Below are 19,716 nucleotides of genomic sequence, written 5' to 3'. Positions count from 1 at the left end.
GCACTGAAACAAAATATTGTTCATTCATCCATAGCGTTGTGTGTACATAAACGCAACATATCAGATGTTTCAGTACATTACATCGTATTATAATATTTAATTAAGCAAAGACAAGCAATTATTTTAAATTGTATGTGCAGTGTGTCAATGTAATTGATATTTTAAAAAAAAGTGAAGGTGTGAATCGGATTCAACTAATTCGGGGCATGATCCAATTATGGGATTTTGTGTACACGGTAATTAACTTTCAAGTTCCATAAAGCAAGCAGTTTTTGTTATTAAATAATTAACAATAAACTTTTTAAGGAATAACTGTCCCTATGGAGTTGGTTAATGATTCCCCCCCATCCCACATTTTCCCATAAATGAATTCCTGGACATGCCACTAATTTCCAGGCGTAAGAAATAAGCAACTACTTCACAGTCCTAGAATCGACAGACACGACTGGACACCCCTTTGCATTATTACAACACGTAGACATTTTGGAGAGGGCAATTTCACAACTTCGTTCTGTTTACTCCTAATGGCGAACGTCACGTCATTTAGACTGTTTCTGCAGTCCATAAGCGACAACATAATGTTCTGTTTCACGACGGATCACCATTTTGTGAATCTTTACAGCTGACCTCGAGATATTCTGTTCTGGATTCGTGCAGAGCTACTCTGACCTTAAACAATGGAAGCGTGGAACGCTTGATAAAAGCGAGGAGTGAAGCAGCTTCAAAGGACAAAACACACAGCATCCTACAGCACTACAGAGGCGCTTCTGTTCAACGATGCTCAGGACAGACAGGGAACCGTCGCCAGATAAGGTTGGTTATTTTTATTATTATTATTAGTGTTCTGTCTGACGACAGGTCCATATGAACAGGATCCTTCCATCCTTTTCTCGGACTGGGACCTGTTCATATACGTTCTTGGCAGATGATCCAGAAGTGGTTTGCCATTGCCTTCTTCTGTGTGTGAATGGGATGCCACGGAGAAACCGGGGAAGCCCCCGGAGGAAAACTCCGTGTTGCCTAGACAACGGCCTTGCCCAACACAAGTTATAAATTCGGGCACCGCCGGGAATCGAACCCGAGACCCCCAGGATTACAAGGTCAGCGTTCTAACTCTTCTGATAATGATCTATGATAAACAGATATTCAGATCCCATAAACTTTCATTTTATATTTAATGTTGTCCATGATATGCATTCGATATCTTGATTGTTGGGTTGTGTTTCGAGGACCGGATCTGTCCTCGTCTTCAGGTGTGGTAAAGGGGAAAGGCATCTACTCTGTGGTGTCCGTTAGAATTATCTAATCTCAATCACTGGTCCTTCAGCACACTGAAGACGAGGAAAGATCCAATCCTCGAAACGTTGTGTAATTTTAAATATCAGACGATAGACTTAGTCCAATTCAATTCAGACTGTATTATACCAACGTCAGAACCCTTCAGAACAGACTAGATATCTCGTCAAAATTTAATTACTTTTTCAGAATGTCAGTAAAAAAAACTTCCACCGACATATTTGAACAGAAAAAGATAAATGTTCACCGATATGTTGAAACTGAAATTGCGTGTTACCATGGAAATAAGGCAACAGAAGATGATTTGAATAAATATTCAGCATAGAAAGGGTAGAAATAGGCTTTCATGTATGCACTTACGACATTTATTACAAGTCTTCAGCTAAAAGGATAATTACAAATAACAAATCTTTTCATCGTTAACTGCACAGTGAATTTCAGGAATAATTACAAGACTGTTGTTAAAGTTAAGTTTCAAATTCTGAATCGACAACAATACATATCATAACACTAACGATTTCACCTCTACCAATTAAATGTTAGATTGTCATTTATCAATATAAATATTCATTGGAAATAAAAAAAACACGTGCTAAGGTCCAAATATACGTTTAACGCTTTCTGATTATATTTTTTTGGAAAATACTTTCATCATATCCGTTTATTAATATCAGATTAATGTAATCAGACAGACATTTCTACGTTTCCGAGCAAAACAAATCTTTAAATTAACGAAAATGAACTGTTGAAACATACTCTTAAAGCTACAAGCAAAGTCGTGTCTTAACCAGGGGGTGGGTAAGTGCATTTTAAGTCTGGGGGCCGGATGGAACTAAGTGCCCTGTTTCGAAGTCACAGCGGGCCAGAGTCTCCCGTCCATTTCGTATCTCTTCCTAGCATTCTACATTCCATTTTATAAGCAGTTTGGGGGTTGGGTGAGGAGCTAATAACTCTTCAGAGTAAAAGACTAGCATTTTAGACAATGTTACGCAGTCTCCAGTTGTAACAACGCACAGAAAATGAAAAAAAGGTGTGAAGGCGTGTGTGTGTGTGTGAGACCAGATCGGGATGGGATCCAGCAGTGTTGATGATACAGCGAACACGACCATGATCTTTGGGGGCAGCTGCACAGATAACCGGGCATTAATTACACCACAAGCCAGCCTTTCCTCAAGAATTAAGAAAAATAGTACAAAAAATTAAAATGTTTTCCAAGAAAAACCGTCCGTATCTGAATAACAGACATGTTTCAAAATAAGATTACGCTTAAATTGAGTGTTCTGGTTTTCGCGGCGACGAGTATGAAGATGTCTGTCTTCCGGGTTGTGCTCGCCGTGTAGTCTGGTATATCAGGGCGATGGTGGAGGTAGCAAGCATCTCTGAAACGTCGGTAAACTACTACCAGACTACACGGCGCAATAATCTAAAGACAGCCATCTTCACATACAGGTTGTTTGTTGAAGCTGGAGCTCAAACTCATTCCCTTCCACCACAACAGAACGAATGTGGCAACATGCAGCCTTCCCCATCATCTCTTATCAGACAGCAGATAGCAGAGAGCACAAAAACAGCGCATTTTATTTGTATTTTTAGACCAAAGCATCTTCATGTATTTAGTTAGATCGAAAATTGTCCTAATCCCCTCCTATAACTGAAGCAATATCTGAGACGGTTACCTCAGTCACGGAAGAACATGATGGAACGTAAATAAACACGACTGGAAACTCGTAGGCCTACTCTTTGGAGGACACTGACATTCCAAAGTCCTTCCTCAGGCCACATCACGTCCGTCAATGTTTCACTAAAGCCATCCGAGGTCAATGTTGCGCAAGAATGAGTTCCAGCAATGACTACGATTCCCAACTATTCGCAACTATTACCCTGGGCATGCGGGTTGCCTACCTCATAGGAAAGAAAGCTATAGATGGACAGACAGGCGTTCTTCGCTGACGCTGAGCGCGAACACCTACCGACACTTGCTAAATGATGTTCTTAACAGCGTAAAAACAGTTCCACAGAGAGAAACACATTATATTTCCACACACAATAATCAGTTCATATTCGTTTACGTCGTCAGTTAAACCGGCTAATGCCTAGACTTCTCAGTAGCGACTCAAATATTCCCTTGTAGTGCGTGTTCGCTTTTGAATTTAAGATCCCCGAATCAAATCCAAGAGAAGACTCAATGTTTACGCTAGACAGGAACCAAGTCTTGGTTTGTGGGTTATTTAACAACAGCATCTTGTCGATTGATAATGGAAGGTGAAGAAATGTAAGTACGTAATCAGAAATAAGTGACGGTAACCCGGCAATCGCTTGGCGAGACTGAGAAAACCACGAAAAATCTCATCTGGCATATCAGAAATCCCGGGTGACGAGATTCAGTCCGGGAATCGTACAAAACACAAATCTACAGAGGTGATCACTTACCTAGCGAGTTCCAAACGAAATTACCAAGTTTTATAAAACTATGCAGAAATCCACGTTGTCACATCTAATGAAATGCGTGGCAATGGCAATGATTATTAGAGGCTGGAGTGAATAACGAGTTTCCGTGGAATAATTTTCTCCCCTGGGGCGTAGGGGAGGCCAAGACGAGGAACTGAACAAACAAAAGTATTTCTGTTAGTTGTCAGAACCAAACACCAAGCCTGGCCAACTTGTTGACTGAGCTATCCGAGTTACTAAACGAAACAGTGGCAATATCGACTTTTCCTATCGTTTTTGTTTCATGATCAATTATATCTACGGTATAGACTTTTTATTGAAAAACTGATAGTTACTGGCCTTATCCAGAAATTCATCGACTTTACGGAAACCAAAAGGTTCATAAAGTTCCACCACTGGTTGTCTGGAGCCAGAAGAATTATAAAGTCACAGACTCTCAGGGCCGTCCCCAGAAGGTTCAATCCCCCAGCCCCTTCATATTTCTAGGTGCACAGCAAATAAATAAATAAATAAGTTAATTAATTAAAAAGCAATAGAAAAAAGAAAGTTTTTGTCTTTTCCGAATAAAACTGTTAATGCAATTCTTATCAACCCCTGACTGCACTCTTAGTCCAAACCCACCTTTCCCCAAATTTTTGTTACCGAAAGAGAAGAAATTGTATAGTTCGACATGTATTTGTTTTTATCATACTGTTGTTTTGACTTTATTAATTTTAAATTCTCTTCTAACTACCCTATTCTCAAACACCCCCTGTCGATAAGACACCACCGACTTTAAGTCACACATAAAAACTAAGAAAACGATTCCATGGAACAAAGTTCTTGAAAAAACTTTTAATCGCATTGAATGTGTGTATATACAGTTTTCGGTCACATTTTATTTTCGCAAAAACAAAAGACACATACTGTATCAAGGTTAACTTTAATGATAACCTTTTTTTGTAATGATAATGAAGGGTGCAAACTTTTCAAAACCCTGAAAGGAAAACCACTGATAACATTAAGGTCAATTAATGGTATTTCTAGTCATAGATTATAGCAGCCATTTCTACACCGCTTCGCAATGTCAGTGTAAGTAACACACAAGGTTACAAGATCAAATAGAAAATCAATCATAAGGGTGATAACACACACTTGCGTAGTAGCAGCAATTACACGCGTACCATTAACAAAAACAACATATTTGCCAACTATGAAGTCTGACGAGCGCAATTTCTGTGAATAGATATTCACAGATTCCCAAGGCTACGTATCAGTAAGGCGAAAATATTTATAAACATAAATTTGTAATCTCTATCGTGTACGTAAACAGAAGAAATTATTTATTAAACCCTGATTTTGCAATAAATATAATTCGGTATGGCAGATATTAAAGTTTCGCGCAAATTCTAATTAAAAGACGATTTACATGGCACCGATGACTGGGGATAGCTTATTCTAACGGACCAAAATGAGTACGTACTCCCCACATCCTTTTCGCCTGACGACGGAAACGAAATCCACGTTCCGAAATGCATTTTTTTTCAAAGTACCAGGCGATGGACAAAACCCATGAATCCAGGGCATCTACAACGACCACAATTAACCGGAATTCGCCTGTGGCTTAAACATCTGACGTAATACACACGTATCGTTACACGAGATAACCTAGCAGCTGAGGAGAATGGAAAGGCCCATCAGCATCCGAAGAATATTTTCCCTCATTTCCAATGACAAGAAACTGATGAAACAGAAACAAGTGGTAGGGAGAACTGGAACGCCCATGACAGAGAAATGCGTCATTATACGCAGTGTACTGATAATATATAAAACTGGGTAACAAAGACAACCAGCAAGGCTACTGCGACATTGTTTAGGTAAACTGTATTGCCAGCATGGTCGTATCAGAAGTTTCTCCAGTTCCGACAAGTTCTCCTGTGAAAGATGTAAGTATTCTGATCACTGTATTGTTGCTTCAATGCTGTAATGCGATAGCATAAGCAGGCTTCTTTTAACTCCAAACAATTAATGTTAGAAATGGCGGTTTTTTCCCGGATACTGCAATAATACAGAAAAAACCATGGACAAACATTCAAAAATATACGACGGCAATCATTATGCAGTTAAGGTCACTTATAAATTGGAAGGCATCTGTCATTTTCCGGGCTCCCGGCAGAAACTGCAAAGTTCTAACAGTAAACGCCTCTTAAAATTATCCATCAATGCAACTGTGTCTAATATCATGTTTCGCACTGGTTACTGCCATCTATTTGGCTGTGGTCAGACATGCGTGTTTCTCTGTACGAATCGTATGTGAAATGTGGTTTCGTCCGTCAGTCCACACGTTTAATTTCTAAAGCTACCCAACGAACATCAACGGTATTTGGTACCAGGAGCTTTTTACTGGCATTTGTTCAATGAAATCACCGTGGTTCATAATCTCTCCTTTACATGAAGCACGAATTAAAGTACTGAGATTTTACTAAGTGAAATTTTCACCGCGATGTAAGAATAGATGATGATCTTCTGGGTTCCTGCGCCACGTAGCCTTTTGACTGTGTACCAACGTTTTGGAAGGACATTTTATCTCCGTCTTCAGCTCTAAAGATGGATGTAAACATTACGCCCCGCCAAAACGTTGCAGACTACACGACACAACAACCCAGAATACCGCCATCTGTATTAAAATTCTCAGCAACGCCTAATGAAACACAAATAAAGAAATTGTGCACAATACAAAATAATGATTTAATTAAAACTCTCACAAGAAATACAGCCACAGTTGGCATAAAGCAATAAGTTTTATTGTTTTTATTAAATAGCTCTTGAAGTGAATCACTTTTTTTTTACAGCCCATCCTGATGGACGGTGGGAACTACATCAAAGAGGGTCGAGATTCTACTAAGAGCACGTGTCTCATATTCTCACCAAATGAGGAGGCTGTTGGAGCACTTGCTAAATCCCTCAAATTGTTTGAGGTACAGTATGGTCAAAGTTATGATTTTCAAAGTCATAAGTAGATGGAACACCCAAACCATATGGGCGCAATAGTTTTATCCTTTCCGGACCATCTTACTTTTATTCACTGTAATATAAAGTGGGGAGTAATATTCCCATTGAAATCTTATGGCAATCCTGAATGGAAAGTATAGCTCTCATTTCATACAACAGAATGTTTTTCACATTAAGGTTCACACAGTAGAGATAATGCGTGCGGAAAAATGAGATGCAACGCAAATGTCTCGACAACTATAAAAGGTTTAAGTTAGTTGACAGTTAAAACTTGTCAAGATTCATAATAAAGTGACATCAAGTTGGATTTCTGTGTTCTTCAGAAGCATGGGGTGAATCTGTTACACATTGAATCAAGGCCATCGGTACGGTTTCCAAACAGATATGAGTTTATGGTGGACTGTGCTCCATCAAACGAATTAGGCATCGCTATCGAGACTCTCCGTGAAAATTCTTCATATTTCAATATCATCTCACGCAACCACAAGGACAACAGAGGTGAGTCGTCAAAATACTTTACATCGCAATGTTTGGATGAGAAGACTAGTTCTGGTGTTACTACAGTTTCTTAAGTTTCTTTGAAATCAGTTCACGTTCATTGGAAACTTAGGCATAGGCCTGTGTATCTTTTCCTTTTGGAACTTAGGTATGTCCTTTTAAGGATCCTGTCTTCCATGTACGTACTGTCTTGAACTTAACCACTTATTCCACTACCCTAGGATAGGGGCATAAAGCTGACCTCTCACCTACATTCAGTGCCAAGGTTAAGAATAAATGGAGCCATACATAAACACCCCCATGTGTTTACATGATACTTTCATTTTACCAAATATGGAGGAGTGGTTTTGAGTAAATGTCATTGGCGAACGTAATGCCCAGTTAGAGTGAGTATAAATAAGTAGTAACATTGTCCCTCTGGCAGATAAATGTGTGGTGGGAAATTTGTCTGCAAGCCTTGAGGAGGCAGCCCCCTTCCAGACTATCCAACATCTGGAAACTTTATTTGTAGTGGTTTAGAAGAGCATGAGATGAACAACGATGTTAACAATTTTAACAAATATACTGTGCGGTAATGCTGTGCATCTCTTAAAGCCCAGCAGTGGTGAAGATGTCTACGTGTTTGTTAGGTAATTGTTTTACTTTAGAATATTCTTCACTAAATTAACATCTGATATGTGTTTTACCTGTAAAATTATATTTTCTAAATTTGAAGGAACTAAAATGGTCATGATAAAGAAAATCTCTGAAAGAAATGTCCGTAGTGAGTTTAAGTTCAGACACAAGTCATGGCGGATATTTTCATAAATTTATTAATTACTGGCCGATGTGATATTTACTTGTGAATCTCTAGTATGTATCTAAAAATATAAATATCTCTTGAATATGTGCCAAAAAAGATAAAGCATACTTCAGCTTTCAGCATAATTTAACTGTGTTATGACATCCTTTTCTAAAATAACTTATTTTTATATCAAATATAGGCCAGATATAGTAAATATTTTCACAAAATTATCCTTTTCTTAGTTAATTTAAGAGGGATAGCTCAGTCAGTATAGTGACTAGCTACGGGCTGGACGACCGGGGTTCGATCCCCGACGGGGGCAGAGGATTTTTCCTCTAGCCTCTGCGTCCAGACCGGCTCTGAGGGCCATCTAGCTTCCTATCCGATGGGTACCGGGATCCTTTCCCCGAGTGTAAAGCACGGCCGGGGTGTGATGCTGACCACTCATCCCCATCTAGTGCTGAGGTCAAGAAAGAGTAGGAGTTATACCTCCACTACCCCCAAACGACCTACATGGCGTGTAGTGGGACGGCTTTACTTACACTTTTTAGCTACATAAGCTACATAGCATCAAATGGAAATAAGATTGTGAATGATGAAGTGGGAGGGATGTGGCATATTTAACATATTATCCCAGAATCTGGCAGAAGGAACTGAGAAAAAACACCAGGGATAGCTAACCTCAAAGTATAGAACTGAATCCATATCCTTCTGAATATAAAGCAGGTTTGCTTTCTTTCACATATTCCCATTTCATTCACAATCATCCTAACACCCCACACAACTTATGCAGCTGAAGAAAACAATTAATAAACTAAAAACCAATCAAACAGAAATCATTTGGAGTCGATAATGGTACATTATTTTCTACTTTTTTCTTCAGCACATAACACAAATTTCTTGAGAAAACAATTAGGACAGCAGAAACAGTTTTCCTTGGCCACTCTCATCTATCAGATTTGTAATTTTAAGCCGCCATCTCCATAACATAAAAACTGTTATATACATTTAAATAACAATCATGTCAAATTCCTTTCCACCCAACAAAACAGCTCTTATGAAAAAACGTTTGAAAAATCAAAACAGAACTAAAGCTAGCATGTACTATTCTTTCAGATACTGTTCCATGGTTTCCTCGTCGTATACGAGACCTTGATAAGTTTGCAAATCAAATTCTGTCTTACGGATCTGAGCTTGATGCAGATCATCCAGGATTCACAGATCCTGTGTACAGATCCCGAAGAAAATACTTCGCAGATATTGCCTACAATTATAAGCAGTAAGTATATAACTAGTTACACACAAATACACATTTATAAGTACGTTAAGTAAACAATGAAATCAAATAAAGATAAAATTGCTCCCTTGTCTACACACATCACAGCTTAAAAGCATATATTGGGAACCCAAGACTATCCAACTGAAGATTTAAATATTTTTTTATGGATCATAAAATGTGCAGTAGTTTTCAAAAATTCAGATCTGTCCAAAACCCATTCTGAAAGATATGAAGAAATATGTTCCTTTTCAGATTTCCCTCAATAATGACGTCTGTCAGCACTTCTTTCACATTCGGATTTTCAGTCAAAATCACCCATTCATCTACTTACTATGAAAGCATAAATTAATTACAATTTTTCCACTTTTAAAATATTCCTTTCCATATTTAAATCACTTCTTGAAGTTGTCTAATAACTAAATAATTGATCACCTGTAATTGCTTCCCATTCTTCTTTAAATATTTTGATTAAAAACAAAACCCTGTCACCACAAATTTGTGTAACTTCATATATTTGTCATTTCCCCCCAATTTCACTATAGATTAAGGTCAATTTCAGCCTTTTCCTCTTGGAACACAGCACTGGTTCAATAAAATGCTTATTGTGGCCTCCATCTGTTTCAAGCATTGAAACAGATGTGAAAGGCAACACGAGCTGAAACAGTACAGTAACTATGCTGTGGACTGGACAACGAGCCTTCAATTCCTGGCAGGGAGAGTCTTTTCTCTTTGCCGCCACAACCAGACTGGCTCTGTGGCTGCCCAGTCTCCTGTCCAATGGGTACTCAGGGCTCTTCCCTGAGGTAAAATGGCTGTGGCCTGAAGCTGACCATTAACCTCCAAATAGTATTAAGGTTAAGAATGTATGGAGCTATAGCTTCTCTCTCCACACAAGTTCATCGTGAGGTGCTTAATTAAAATTAAACACTATAAACAAACTTAACCGTTTACTTTTAACAGCACACTCTAAATAGATGATGGCGATGATTTGGGAACAAGCAGTCTGTCAGCCTCCATAGGGTCTACACAGAAAATTAGTTTATAAGTTGTACAATAATGTACTACCCATATTTAAGAATCAGTGAAGCACTTCAGACTTAATAAACTTGCTTTATGACTTTCCTCCTTATATTTTGTATTACTTTTTGATGTGAAATACCATGTTGTTTTATCTGTGAACAGTGGGCAACCCCTACCGCAGGTTGACTACACAGAGGAAGAGGTAGCAACATGGGGATCAGTATTCCGAGAGCTCACAAAACTCTACCCTACTCATGCCTGTAAGGAATACAACCATGTGTTCCCCCTGCTTATAGAAAACTGTGGCTACCGAGAAGATAACATCCCCCAGCTAGAGGAAGTGTCAAACTTCCTCAAAGGTACAAGATCCACTTATAATTTAAACCTGTGGCATATGAGTTCTTTTACTTCTGTGGTGATTTTAATTTGTTTATTCCCCCAAATATCTTTCTCACATCCATTTCCATGTTTCATCAAAGATATTACAGTAAAACAACACACTTTCATGCATACACAGAGAGTCACTAAGTTTCTTATAATGCAAAATGTGTCTAAAAAAATCAGCAATTTTAAAAATCTACAGTGCATACAGATTAACGTAAGTTGAAAATTAAGGTTTACATGATATCCCACTCCAGAAACTTCAACATCAATAATGTCCTTCCACAATCAACAATCACGTTTTCTCAGCTCAGAAATTCTCTAAACAAGAAATAACAACACACAACAACCCAAAAGTCTCATTAAGTCACATGCACATAAAAGTCTCAGTTTCAAGACCAAGGTCTTCAAAGATATCACAAAGGATAACAAATATAATTAACACCAATTTAAGAAAAATTTGCCATATGAGTGGAAAAAATAGAATGTCATTTTAAATACTAGTAAATTTTAAATATAGAAGGGAAAGAAATATATTTTGCTGTCCATGGCATTAAAACACAGATGCCTAATATTATTAAAATATTATTGTATTTTTATCACAGCTACCCATCAAAAAAGTGGTATTCTGGAAGCCACAACAAGACGTGACTAAGGTATAACTTAAGCCAAAGACAACAATGGCCACACAAAATTAGATGGTCTCAATGCCAAGAAATCAACAGAGGCTTTAAAATAATAACTTCCATAACATCTCATACTCCATACTAAAAAATTCTCAAAAGGAGACATGATGTGTACCTTACACCTCCCATAACTTCCCAAACAAATTTCTGATTACACTTTCTATTTGCTGTGAGAGTATAGTACTCACCATTTCTTGCAGACTGTACAGGATTCACACTGCGCCCAGTGGCAGGACTTCTGTCATCCCGGGACTTCCTGGCAGGACTGGCATTCCGTGTGTTCCACTCCACACAGTACATCCGCCACTCAAGTTGTCCACTATACACTCCAGAACCTGATGTGTGTCATGAGTTGCTTGGGCATGCTCCATTGTTTGCTGACCCTGCATTTGCACAGTTTTCACAAGAGATTGGACTGGCTTCCCTTGGAGCACCTGATGAATATATAGAGAAACTTGCCACGGTTAGTAAAACTGCAATAAATCCGAGATTGTATGTTACATACTGTGACATTTTGGGTGTATCTTTACAATACAGTGACAAGTTATTTATGACTGTTTTGCATGCAAGTGTTCTACTGTACCTTCACGGTCAAGTTGTTGAAGCAAAGTTATAACATGACTGTCGTTGACTTCAGTTCCCTAAATAACATTTGATAAAGAAGGTAAATTGTGAACGTCTTATGCAATTTTTTGCAGTCTCTTATTATTTCTTATTAAAACTCACTCTTGCAAAACTATCCGCAACACTGATATCACATTGTAAACAGTAAAAAATTATTTTCCTTGTAATTAGTGGCTGTCTTCTGAATGCAGTAAAATGCAACCTTGTCTCTTGCATTACTTTTCCGTCGAGGTCTGTATGTCACACTAATATAGGTATTGGACAATACGTGACCTTTGTTCTATTGCGCGGGTGACGCGCTCCATTTGAATATACTGGGAGGTGGCTTAAGTACAGCAACGCAATATTTGGATGTACCAGTCGTTAGATTACGTACGAGACTTCAGTTTAAATTTCGAGACATTGACTTTCGCCTATAGTTATATTACTTTACGCTAGGTTAGGTATACGATTTATTATGGTTACTTACGCGAGGCTGGGATTGTAGAATAGTATAACAAAACTCATATCATCCTGTCTCAGTTTCAGGAAATTAAAATTTTGTTGTTTTCAAATTTACATTTCTTCTAAAACACGTAAGTAGCAACATGTCCCGGTAACATTTGTTTTCCTGCAGTGAGGCGGAACTCGCGACTTCAATGTCGCCACGTTGATTCAATTGTATTAATAGAATGGCGCTAGCAGTGTCATCCTTCGAAGTAACGGATCAGTTGACAAGCAAATGTTAGAACCCTTCTCTGCACAATTTTTGGTAACCCTTCCAAGAATGAGAAATTACCGTCGTCGTCGTCTTTTTTTTTCTTTTTTTTTTTTTGGGGGGGGGGGGTCCACGTCTGCTGCAACGTGGCGCGGTTTACAACTCTATTGAGTCGAAAATTTCGAGTTTATAGTTTCCATCTTCAATGCACTTTATACACTTCATCCTTCATTTAATTACATCACATTCTTTAGAAAAAGGAATATAATTAGTAATTTATAACAAAAAGAGCGCTTAAATAAGGTTTGTCGTGATGACCAAATTTTGCCTACGAGTGATCTTCAGAAATTTTTGAGGTAGGGCTATTCACCAGCTAAAATTTCCCCCTGGTATTAAACCACGATAGAATTTCTCGCGCGCTAATTATTCGATATAGTTACAGAGGATAGAACATTGGTCATAATCATCTTGAAACATACCACCTTGTGTGTAACAGATTGACTGTGTCAGTCTACTGGGTAGTAATGTCTTGTGGACTTGTAGGTAGGGGAACAAAACTGCAATAACGAACTACTAGAATAAACAGCATCGACCTAAATTACCAACATCAAAATCTTTACCACAACGGGAACCCCAAATTTAATATATTTAAATGTAATTGTTACTACAGGTGTATCAACTTCATTTTGAAGCAATGATATCATAAGCACATTCGTCATGTTCTGATAATGTTCCTACTTTAATGGAAACTGCATCACAAAATGTTTCAAATAAAAGTTACAGATTATGAAATTATAGCAAAGCCTGAAATAGGCATAATGTAGGAAGTTAGAATGGCACAGATTGGGGTTGACATTTCAGAGACTAGACATTAAAAACATAATAAGGAAACAATCAAAAATCATAATAATGGCCACTCTATTGTGCAATTATAAACTTTATACAACTTAGAAGGTTTTCTCTGCCAACAGTGAAAGAATAAGATACTATTTAAACAAAACTGTATACAAAGATTAGCTATTTACAAATTTTAAAACTTTGCTTTTATTTGCAGAGAGGAAAGTACAGTTAAAAAATCTTGCTGAATTCATAAATAATACTATATAGAATGTCATTTAATATGCCAGGCAGTTGCTGGGTAAGCAAATATATGATATTAACAAAATGAACAAGTTACTAGTATTACTTACCTTGCATCCATATGGTAAAGCATAACACAGAATTTGCATAGGTAATTCACAAAACACATTCTCACTGACTTATGTTTAAAAAGGGGGCACATGCCTGCATGTTGCACCACTCTTATCAATGTATTCACATACACTACACTTGCATGTATTTGCACCAGTCATTTGTTCTTGAAAGCATGTTTCTCTACTGCTGCCATCTGTAACTAATTATTGCAACTATGTGAGAAACAAGAATGAACAATTAGTGCAGAGTAACTATAACCTAACTCTGATACATGAAGTTACCTGTATTTCAGCCATCTTGCATCTAATCAAGAGGAAATAATGAAATGTAATATCCAATGCAATACCATATTTACAAATATGCTAAATGAGGTACAGCTTATAACCTCAAAAGTATATTATGTTTAAAGCCCTTAATTGCCTTTGTGGTTAGTTATTAATAGTTCACTGCATCCTTTGCCAGTGACTATACTCATTTAAAAAGTAACATTTGTTTACATTTTCCTTCATATTAAGATAGCTCTTTTTTAATGTCAAGAAGCCTTTCAAGCCTGATATACCCTAAATTTTACCCTGAATTTATGTGCATTAAAACTGTTTCGTTCTATTGCAGTGCTTCTGGTTTACAGTAGAGTTTGGTCTATGCAGACAGGATGGACAACTCAAAGCATTTGGAGCTGGTCTACTCTCTTCATTTGGTGAGCTACAGTATAGTCTGAGTGGAAAACCTGAGCTGAGACCATTTGAACCTTTCAAAACAGCAGTTCAGCAGTATCCAATCACTGAATACCAGCCTGTGTACTTTGTAGCTGAGAGCTTTGAGGATTCCAAAGAGAAGATGATGTAAGCAAATTATTTGCTTTTCTATAATGCTTAAAAACTACAATACCTCTTAGTAATATGGCCAGAATAGTATAACTCACAATAAAGTGATCAGATACATTACTTACGTTGGATTTGTGTATGAAATAATAACACCACCAGTATTTATTGTAGCAAAAATAAATATCTCACCCCACCAAAGTCAGGAAATGAAACCTGGTCATTCAGTAACTTTACTGGCAGAACTATCCTAGCTTATAGTCATGAAAATATGAACTTAAATATCTACAACAAATACAATATATTACATATTTTACTTTCAGAAAATATTCTCACAAAATCCCACGTCACTTTGGAGTCCGCTACAACCCCTATACCCAGAGCATTGAACTACTGGATTCTAAGCCTCAAATTGAAGGACTGGTGGAGAATATAAACCAAGAAATACAGATCTTGCTTGATGCTCTGCACAAATTGTGATGAGTTCATATGTGAAGTTGTGGAAACAACACAAACACATTAATTTTGGACAAGATTACAAACATCTTCTTTCATGCATTTTGACCCTTTCATGTTCACTTTGCAGATGTCTGCCATTAGAATATAGTGTGACTCATTATGGTGGATGTCTGCCTGTTGTGTTAAGAAAAATGTTCCATATCTCTCCAAGAAAGATAATGACAACAGTAAATTCCAATAATTTTTGGGTGTATTTTAAACTACCACCTAAAGCTGTGATCAATTTTCTTCAAAGCATTACTATGCGCAGCTAGAATTAATAATTTTGCCATTTATTTGTCTTGTGTAAAGCATTAAGGGGTAATTTCAACTGATAATATTCTTCGCTGTAAATAGTGAGAAACACCATACTGAGATGCAAATAACAACAATATGAACATTAAGGTGTTTACACATATCAATATTTTTATTTTATAATTGTGGAAAACTACTGACATAAAATGGTAAGGTGTTTAGTAAGAAACCTTTCAATAAAAATACGCATGACAAGAAATAGTTTATAGTCAGTTCGAAGAACGCTTTAAGGGACTATTTGTAGAGATATTTATGTTTCGTGTTATCTTGTACATTATTTGTAAATAAATACACTAGCTGTACTTTTGTTAGCAACAGATATCAATGATGTCTCCAAAACTTTCCCTACAGTACAGTAGAACATTCACAACCACAGACAACATGTGTTATCACATACAGTCTTTAATATGTTTCATTTTCTCTATAACAGAAGTCATCTAATTGCTGAAAATTCTTCCCAGATCATAGTATACACCTTGAGTATATATCCATCTAACAAAATAAAATCTCTTATTTAATTAATCAACTTTTTAAAATATGTGTGAAACAACCTTTGTGCCACCACAGATATTCTTCTCTGTTGTTCTATTTACCCTGAGGAGGGATGATTTCATAGAAAATCACAACTGATCATCATAGAATTTGGCTCCCATTGTGAAGCCATCATACTGAATGAAGCACAGGAAGAAAAATATCTGTGCAAACAGTGTGATTTACTTTGCTTTTCGCTTTGAATCTGTAATAAATAAACACCAAGACTAGTGAGGTACACAAAATCATGAAACACAAATTTCAAAATTATTTGCATCCAAATCACTGAAACAGACATTCAGTTTTAATTTTATCATACTGCTGTTATATTTTTCTTTAAACAGCAATACCTGCATCAAATGTAAAAGCACTGAATAGCTTCATATGTTGTACTCTTACTACAAATCTTCCAGTTCTGGTGTATCATTGCATTGTGATCATCATGTTAGATAATATGGGATCAGCCACATAGGAAAGTATAAAACCATAATAATTATAACAGCCAACATTTACTAATCTTAAAACCATACATCCATTGCAAAAGCACAAACTGGACTAATCTCATAACATTTCTACTGTCAAATTTGTAATGATTCAGCACAGTTTTTCCTTCAAAAGTTAGAGACTTCCTCAGCTCATCAAGAAGTGTGTTGCTTTCATAAGAGTCAAAGTTTCATCATCATATCCACAAAGCCTTTCTTGAACACCACTGGAATCCAGCCCCCTTTACACCCTATTCTCCAAAAATTCTAATATTAACCTCCAATCTATGAATCAGTCTCCCAAAAAGAGTTTTTCTACCAAACGCTTATATTCAAATATCACTTCCCTCACGTGTACTACGTGCTTGCCCATCTCCTTCCCCTTTAACATTTTTCACAACAATCATTACTTCCATATTTAATCAGCATATTATGTATTATCACTAAAAATGAACATGTATGCTTTATTACAAAAAGATATTCTGGAGTGTTCTTTCAGGAAAAATTAGTCATGATGAATATTTAACTTCAAGCCCCAACATTAAAAAATATGGTTTAATAGTACAAAGAGTTTTAAAATGTCTGAATAATGGAAACTAACAAGATCAGCCCACCTGTGCTACTTCAGGTAACCACAACATCAAATAAATTCTTAACAACTATACAGCAACATAATAAACATACTTATACAATGCAACAGAATCAAGTTGCAACAAACTTCCAAGTTTCGAGATACAGAAAAACAATGTACATCATAAGGAAAAGAATAAGTACACATAACAAATCAGGATAATTTCACAAGAACACCAATGTACATAAAGTTTGTCATCCTGATAGTTTATACACAGCAACACTTCTCTTCATGATACTGCTGTTAGAAAAATAATCGACTAAAATTCTATTATCTTCCTAAACATGTGCACTTTCTGCCAGCAAAATAAGCGTTATTACTAATGAAGCATACACTGTTAAAATTGTTTTAAATTACAAGTCATGCTAACATTAATGGAATGACCGGATGCAATAAAGTTTTCTTGGACAATTAACCACATAAGTATGCCATTACAGCCCAGTGTTTCCCAGACTGCATCTGCCTCCATCACCTGGGTTGGATTTTAAATCCATACTTACATGGCTGACCGCTTGAGAAGAATTCCCTGCATCTACTGCAAGTTACATTTACTTTTAGTTTTATACATGTATGTTAATATGACTTGAGTAAGAGTTCTGACACAAAAGTGATAAAGGAACTTGTCTGAAACTGTAAGGCTTCTCATTTAAAATACATAATGGCTTCTCAGATTCAATGTTTCAGTCAGGAATGGTGGAACACTGATAATTTTTTTAATACAGTGTAACCAATTCCATAAGAATAAGATCTTGATATGTTGGTCATGGCTGAAGCATCCACAGCCAACTGACATTCCAGGATTAGTTCATGTCTCGTGGAAGTTCCTAGCAGTGTCATCTTAGATTAATCACTTCCCAACTTAGATTAACAATCTTCAATTTGTTTCAATTGATAACAATTAGTATTTTGAAAATACTTTTTTAAAAGTGTATACTTAATTTGTAATAATTGTACATTCTGTCAACATTTTTCACATAACACACTGTCACCACATAGTACGAGCAACTTAAATCGTTAAAAATAATTTGTACTTTTGTAATGATGAGTCTATCCACCCAAAGTAGCGCTGTGATCTACTGCTTGTCTCAGAGTTCATGGTGTGACTTAGTAGAAAGTGTAATACAATCACTCTGTGCACTCACAATGCACTTGCAAAGTCACTTTCTCATATAAGCATATTAGTTTTCAAGCATTCTTTGGTACCACACACACATACAAAATAAGTTGTGGTACAATGAAATTATAATATTAATAATTAAGAATGAGATAACTCAATACAAAACAAGCTGAGCTGAAAATCAAACCCAGGACCTCCCAAATATTAAGCATTACCTGGTTCTTGAGTTATCTGACATTCTTAAAACTATACTCGTAATAAAGCATCAAATGTTGGGATGAATGGAAAACAATGCATTATAAGAACTGTGGAAACAAGCAGTCACGATCTGTTATAAGATACTACCCCAGCATATACCTGGAGGGACTGAGGAAAGTCATGAAAAACCTCAATCAGCATAACCCACCTCCATGTCAAGAATTATATTCAGGACCTTCCAATCACAAAGCAGGAGTGCTAAATGTTCAACCACAACAAAACATAACACTGGGTACAATTATGAAAAACTGTAGTAGTCCTGCACACACATACCTCTTCATAATCGACAGCAAGCAATGAAAACAGGTCATCATAACTGTGCTAGCAATCCAAACTCTGCTAAACTTACAGTTCCATACAATCTCACATCATTTAAGTAGACTCCAGCACTATGATAAACTGACACTCTGAAATTGCAAATCTGCCAGAAACAAGTCCTACGAGGATTCACTGACCACTTCACCACTGGTTGTGCTGTTCTGTTGAATTGGGTGAAGCAAACAGCAACTGAGCTTGCTGCTGTGATAGTTGGAAGGGAATCACTTCTTCTGTTGCAGTATGTGCTTCAAAGTTAACCTAAAGGAGTTGTCAGAAAGGAACATTAAAAGGAATATCAAAGTAATTCACTTTGTATTCAATGTGGATATATTTTTTTTTATTGTTCTGTCTGACGACAGGTCCATATGAACAGGATCCTTCCATCCTTTTCTGGGACTGGGACCTGTTCATATATGTTCTTGGCAGATGATCCAGAAGTGGTTTGCCATTGCCTTCTTCTGTGTGTGAACGGAGTAATTGTTGGGATGCCACGGAGAAACCGGGGAAGCCCCCGGAGAAAAACTCCGTGTTGCCTAGACCACGGCCTTGCCCAACACAAGTTATAAATTCGGGCACCGCCGGGAATCGAACCTGAGACCCCAGGATTACAAGGCCAGCGTTCTAACCGCTAGACCACCGTGGCTTAATGTGGATATTACAATACATTATTATAACCTGTTAACTACTTATCTACAGAGTCCCCATGAAGACTGAGACATAATACTGCAGGATAAGATTTTCAATCCACATCTAACAGAAGTCAATGGCCTATTCTTCCAACCACTGTTTCATGTGGAAACAGCAGGGTCATCATTTTTTGGTTTCCAGATGTTGCTTCAGCCCTGGT

The 19,716-nt window shown here is 37.1% G+C and overlaps 3 protein-coding genes across 6 annotated transcripts in view; 1 reads left to right on the top strand and 2 right to left on the bottom strand.

Moving 5' to 3' along the window:
- Klp54D (Kinesin-like protein at 54D) overlaps window positions 1-11,695 on the bottom strand; it is a 112,148-nt gene extending 100,453 nt beyond the window's left edge. The window contains exon 1 of the mRNA XM_087346700.1: window positions 11,572-11,695. The gene's annotated coding sequence lies outside the window, so the exon portion shown is untranslated. The remainder of the gene's footprint in view (window positions 1-11,571) is intronic.
- Window positions 1-19,716, bottom strand: part of Clk (circadian locomoter output cycles kaput protein Clock) — a 38,217-nt gene that overhangs the window by 5,837 nt on the left and 12,664 nt on the right. Inside the window, exons 16-17 of the mRNA XM_022059139.2 lie at window positions 13,895-19,127; window positions 11,572-11,817 (exon numbers count right to left, since the gene is read on the bottom strand). Coding sequence (XP_021914831.1) covers window positions 19,011-19,127 — 117 coding nt within the window. The 3' untranslated portion in view covers window positions 11,572-11,817; window positions 13,895-19,010. The remainder of the gene's footprint in view (window positions 1-11,571; window positions 11,818-13,894; window positions 19,128-19,716) is intronic.
- Window positions 544-15,834, top strand: Hn (phenylalanine hydroxylase). 4 transcript variants are annotated; one of them, XM_087346705.1, is made up of 8 exons: window positions 544-813; window positions 6,576-6,701; window positions 7,062-7,233; window positions 9,134-9,296; window positions 10,479-10,675; window positions 11,584-11,846; window positions 14,511-14,740; window positions 15,043-15,834. In XM_087346705.1, exons 1-8 carry the CDS (start codon window positions 778-780, stop codon window positions 15,197-15,199), a joined length of 1,344 nt encoding a protein of 447 aa, XP_087202831.1. In that variant the 5' UTR covers window positions 544-777; the 3' UTR covers window positions 15,200-15,834. The 4 variants fall into 4 exon arrangements, with proteins under 4 accessions (XP_087202831.1, XP_021914838.1, XP_021914837.1 ...); XM_022059146.2 differs by having other exon boundaries at window positions 546-813; window positions 7,059-7,233; XM_022059145.2 differs by lacking the exon at window positions 544-813 and adding an exon at window positions 4,999-5,669.

Source organism: Zootermopsis nevadensis, unplaced genomic scaffold, assembly GCF_977971745.1.
Source record: "Zootermopsis nevadensis isolate Lab colony 2312 unplaced genomic scaffold, Znev_1.0 Znev_ptg000010l, whole genome shotgun sequence".
NCBI lineage: Eukaryota > Metazoa > Arthropoda > Insecta > Blattodea > Termopsidae > Zootermopsis > Zootermopsis nevadensis.
Note: the sequence above shows the minus strand (reverse complement) of the source record. Positions and strands in the feature narration are given on the sequence as shown.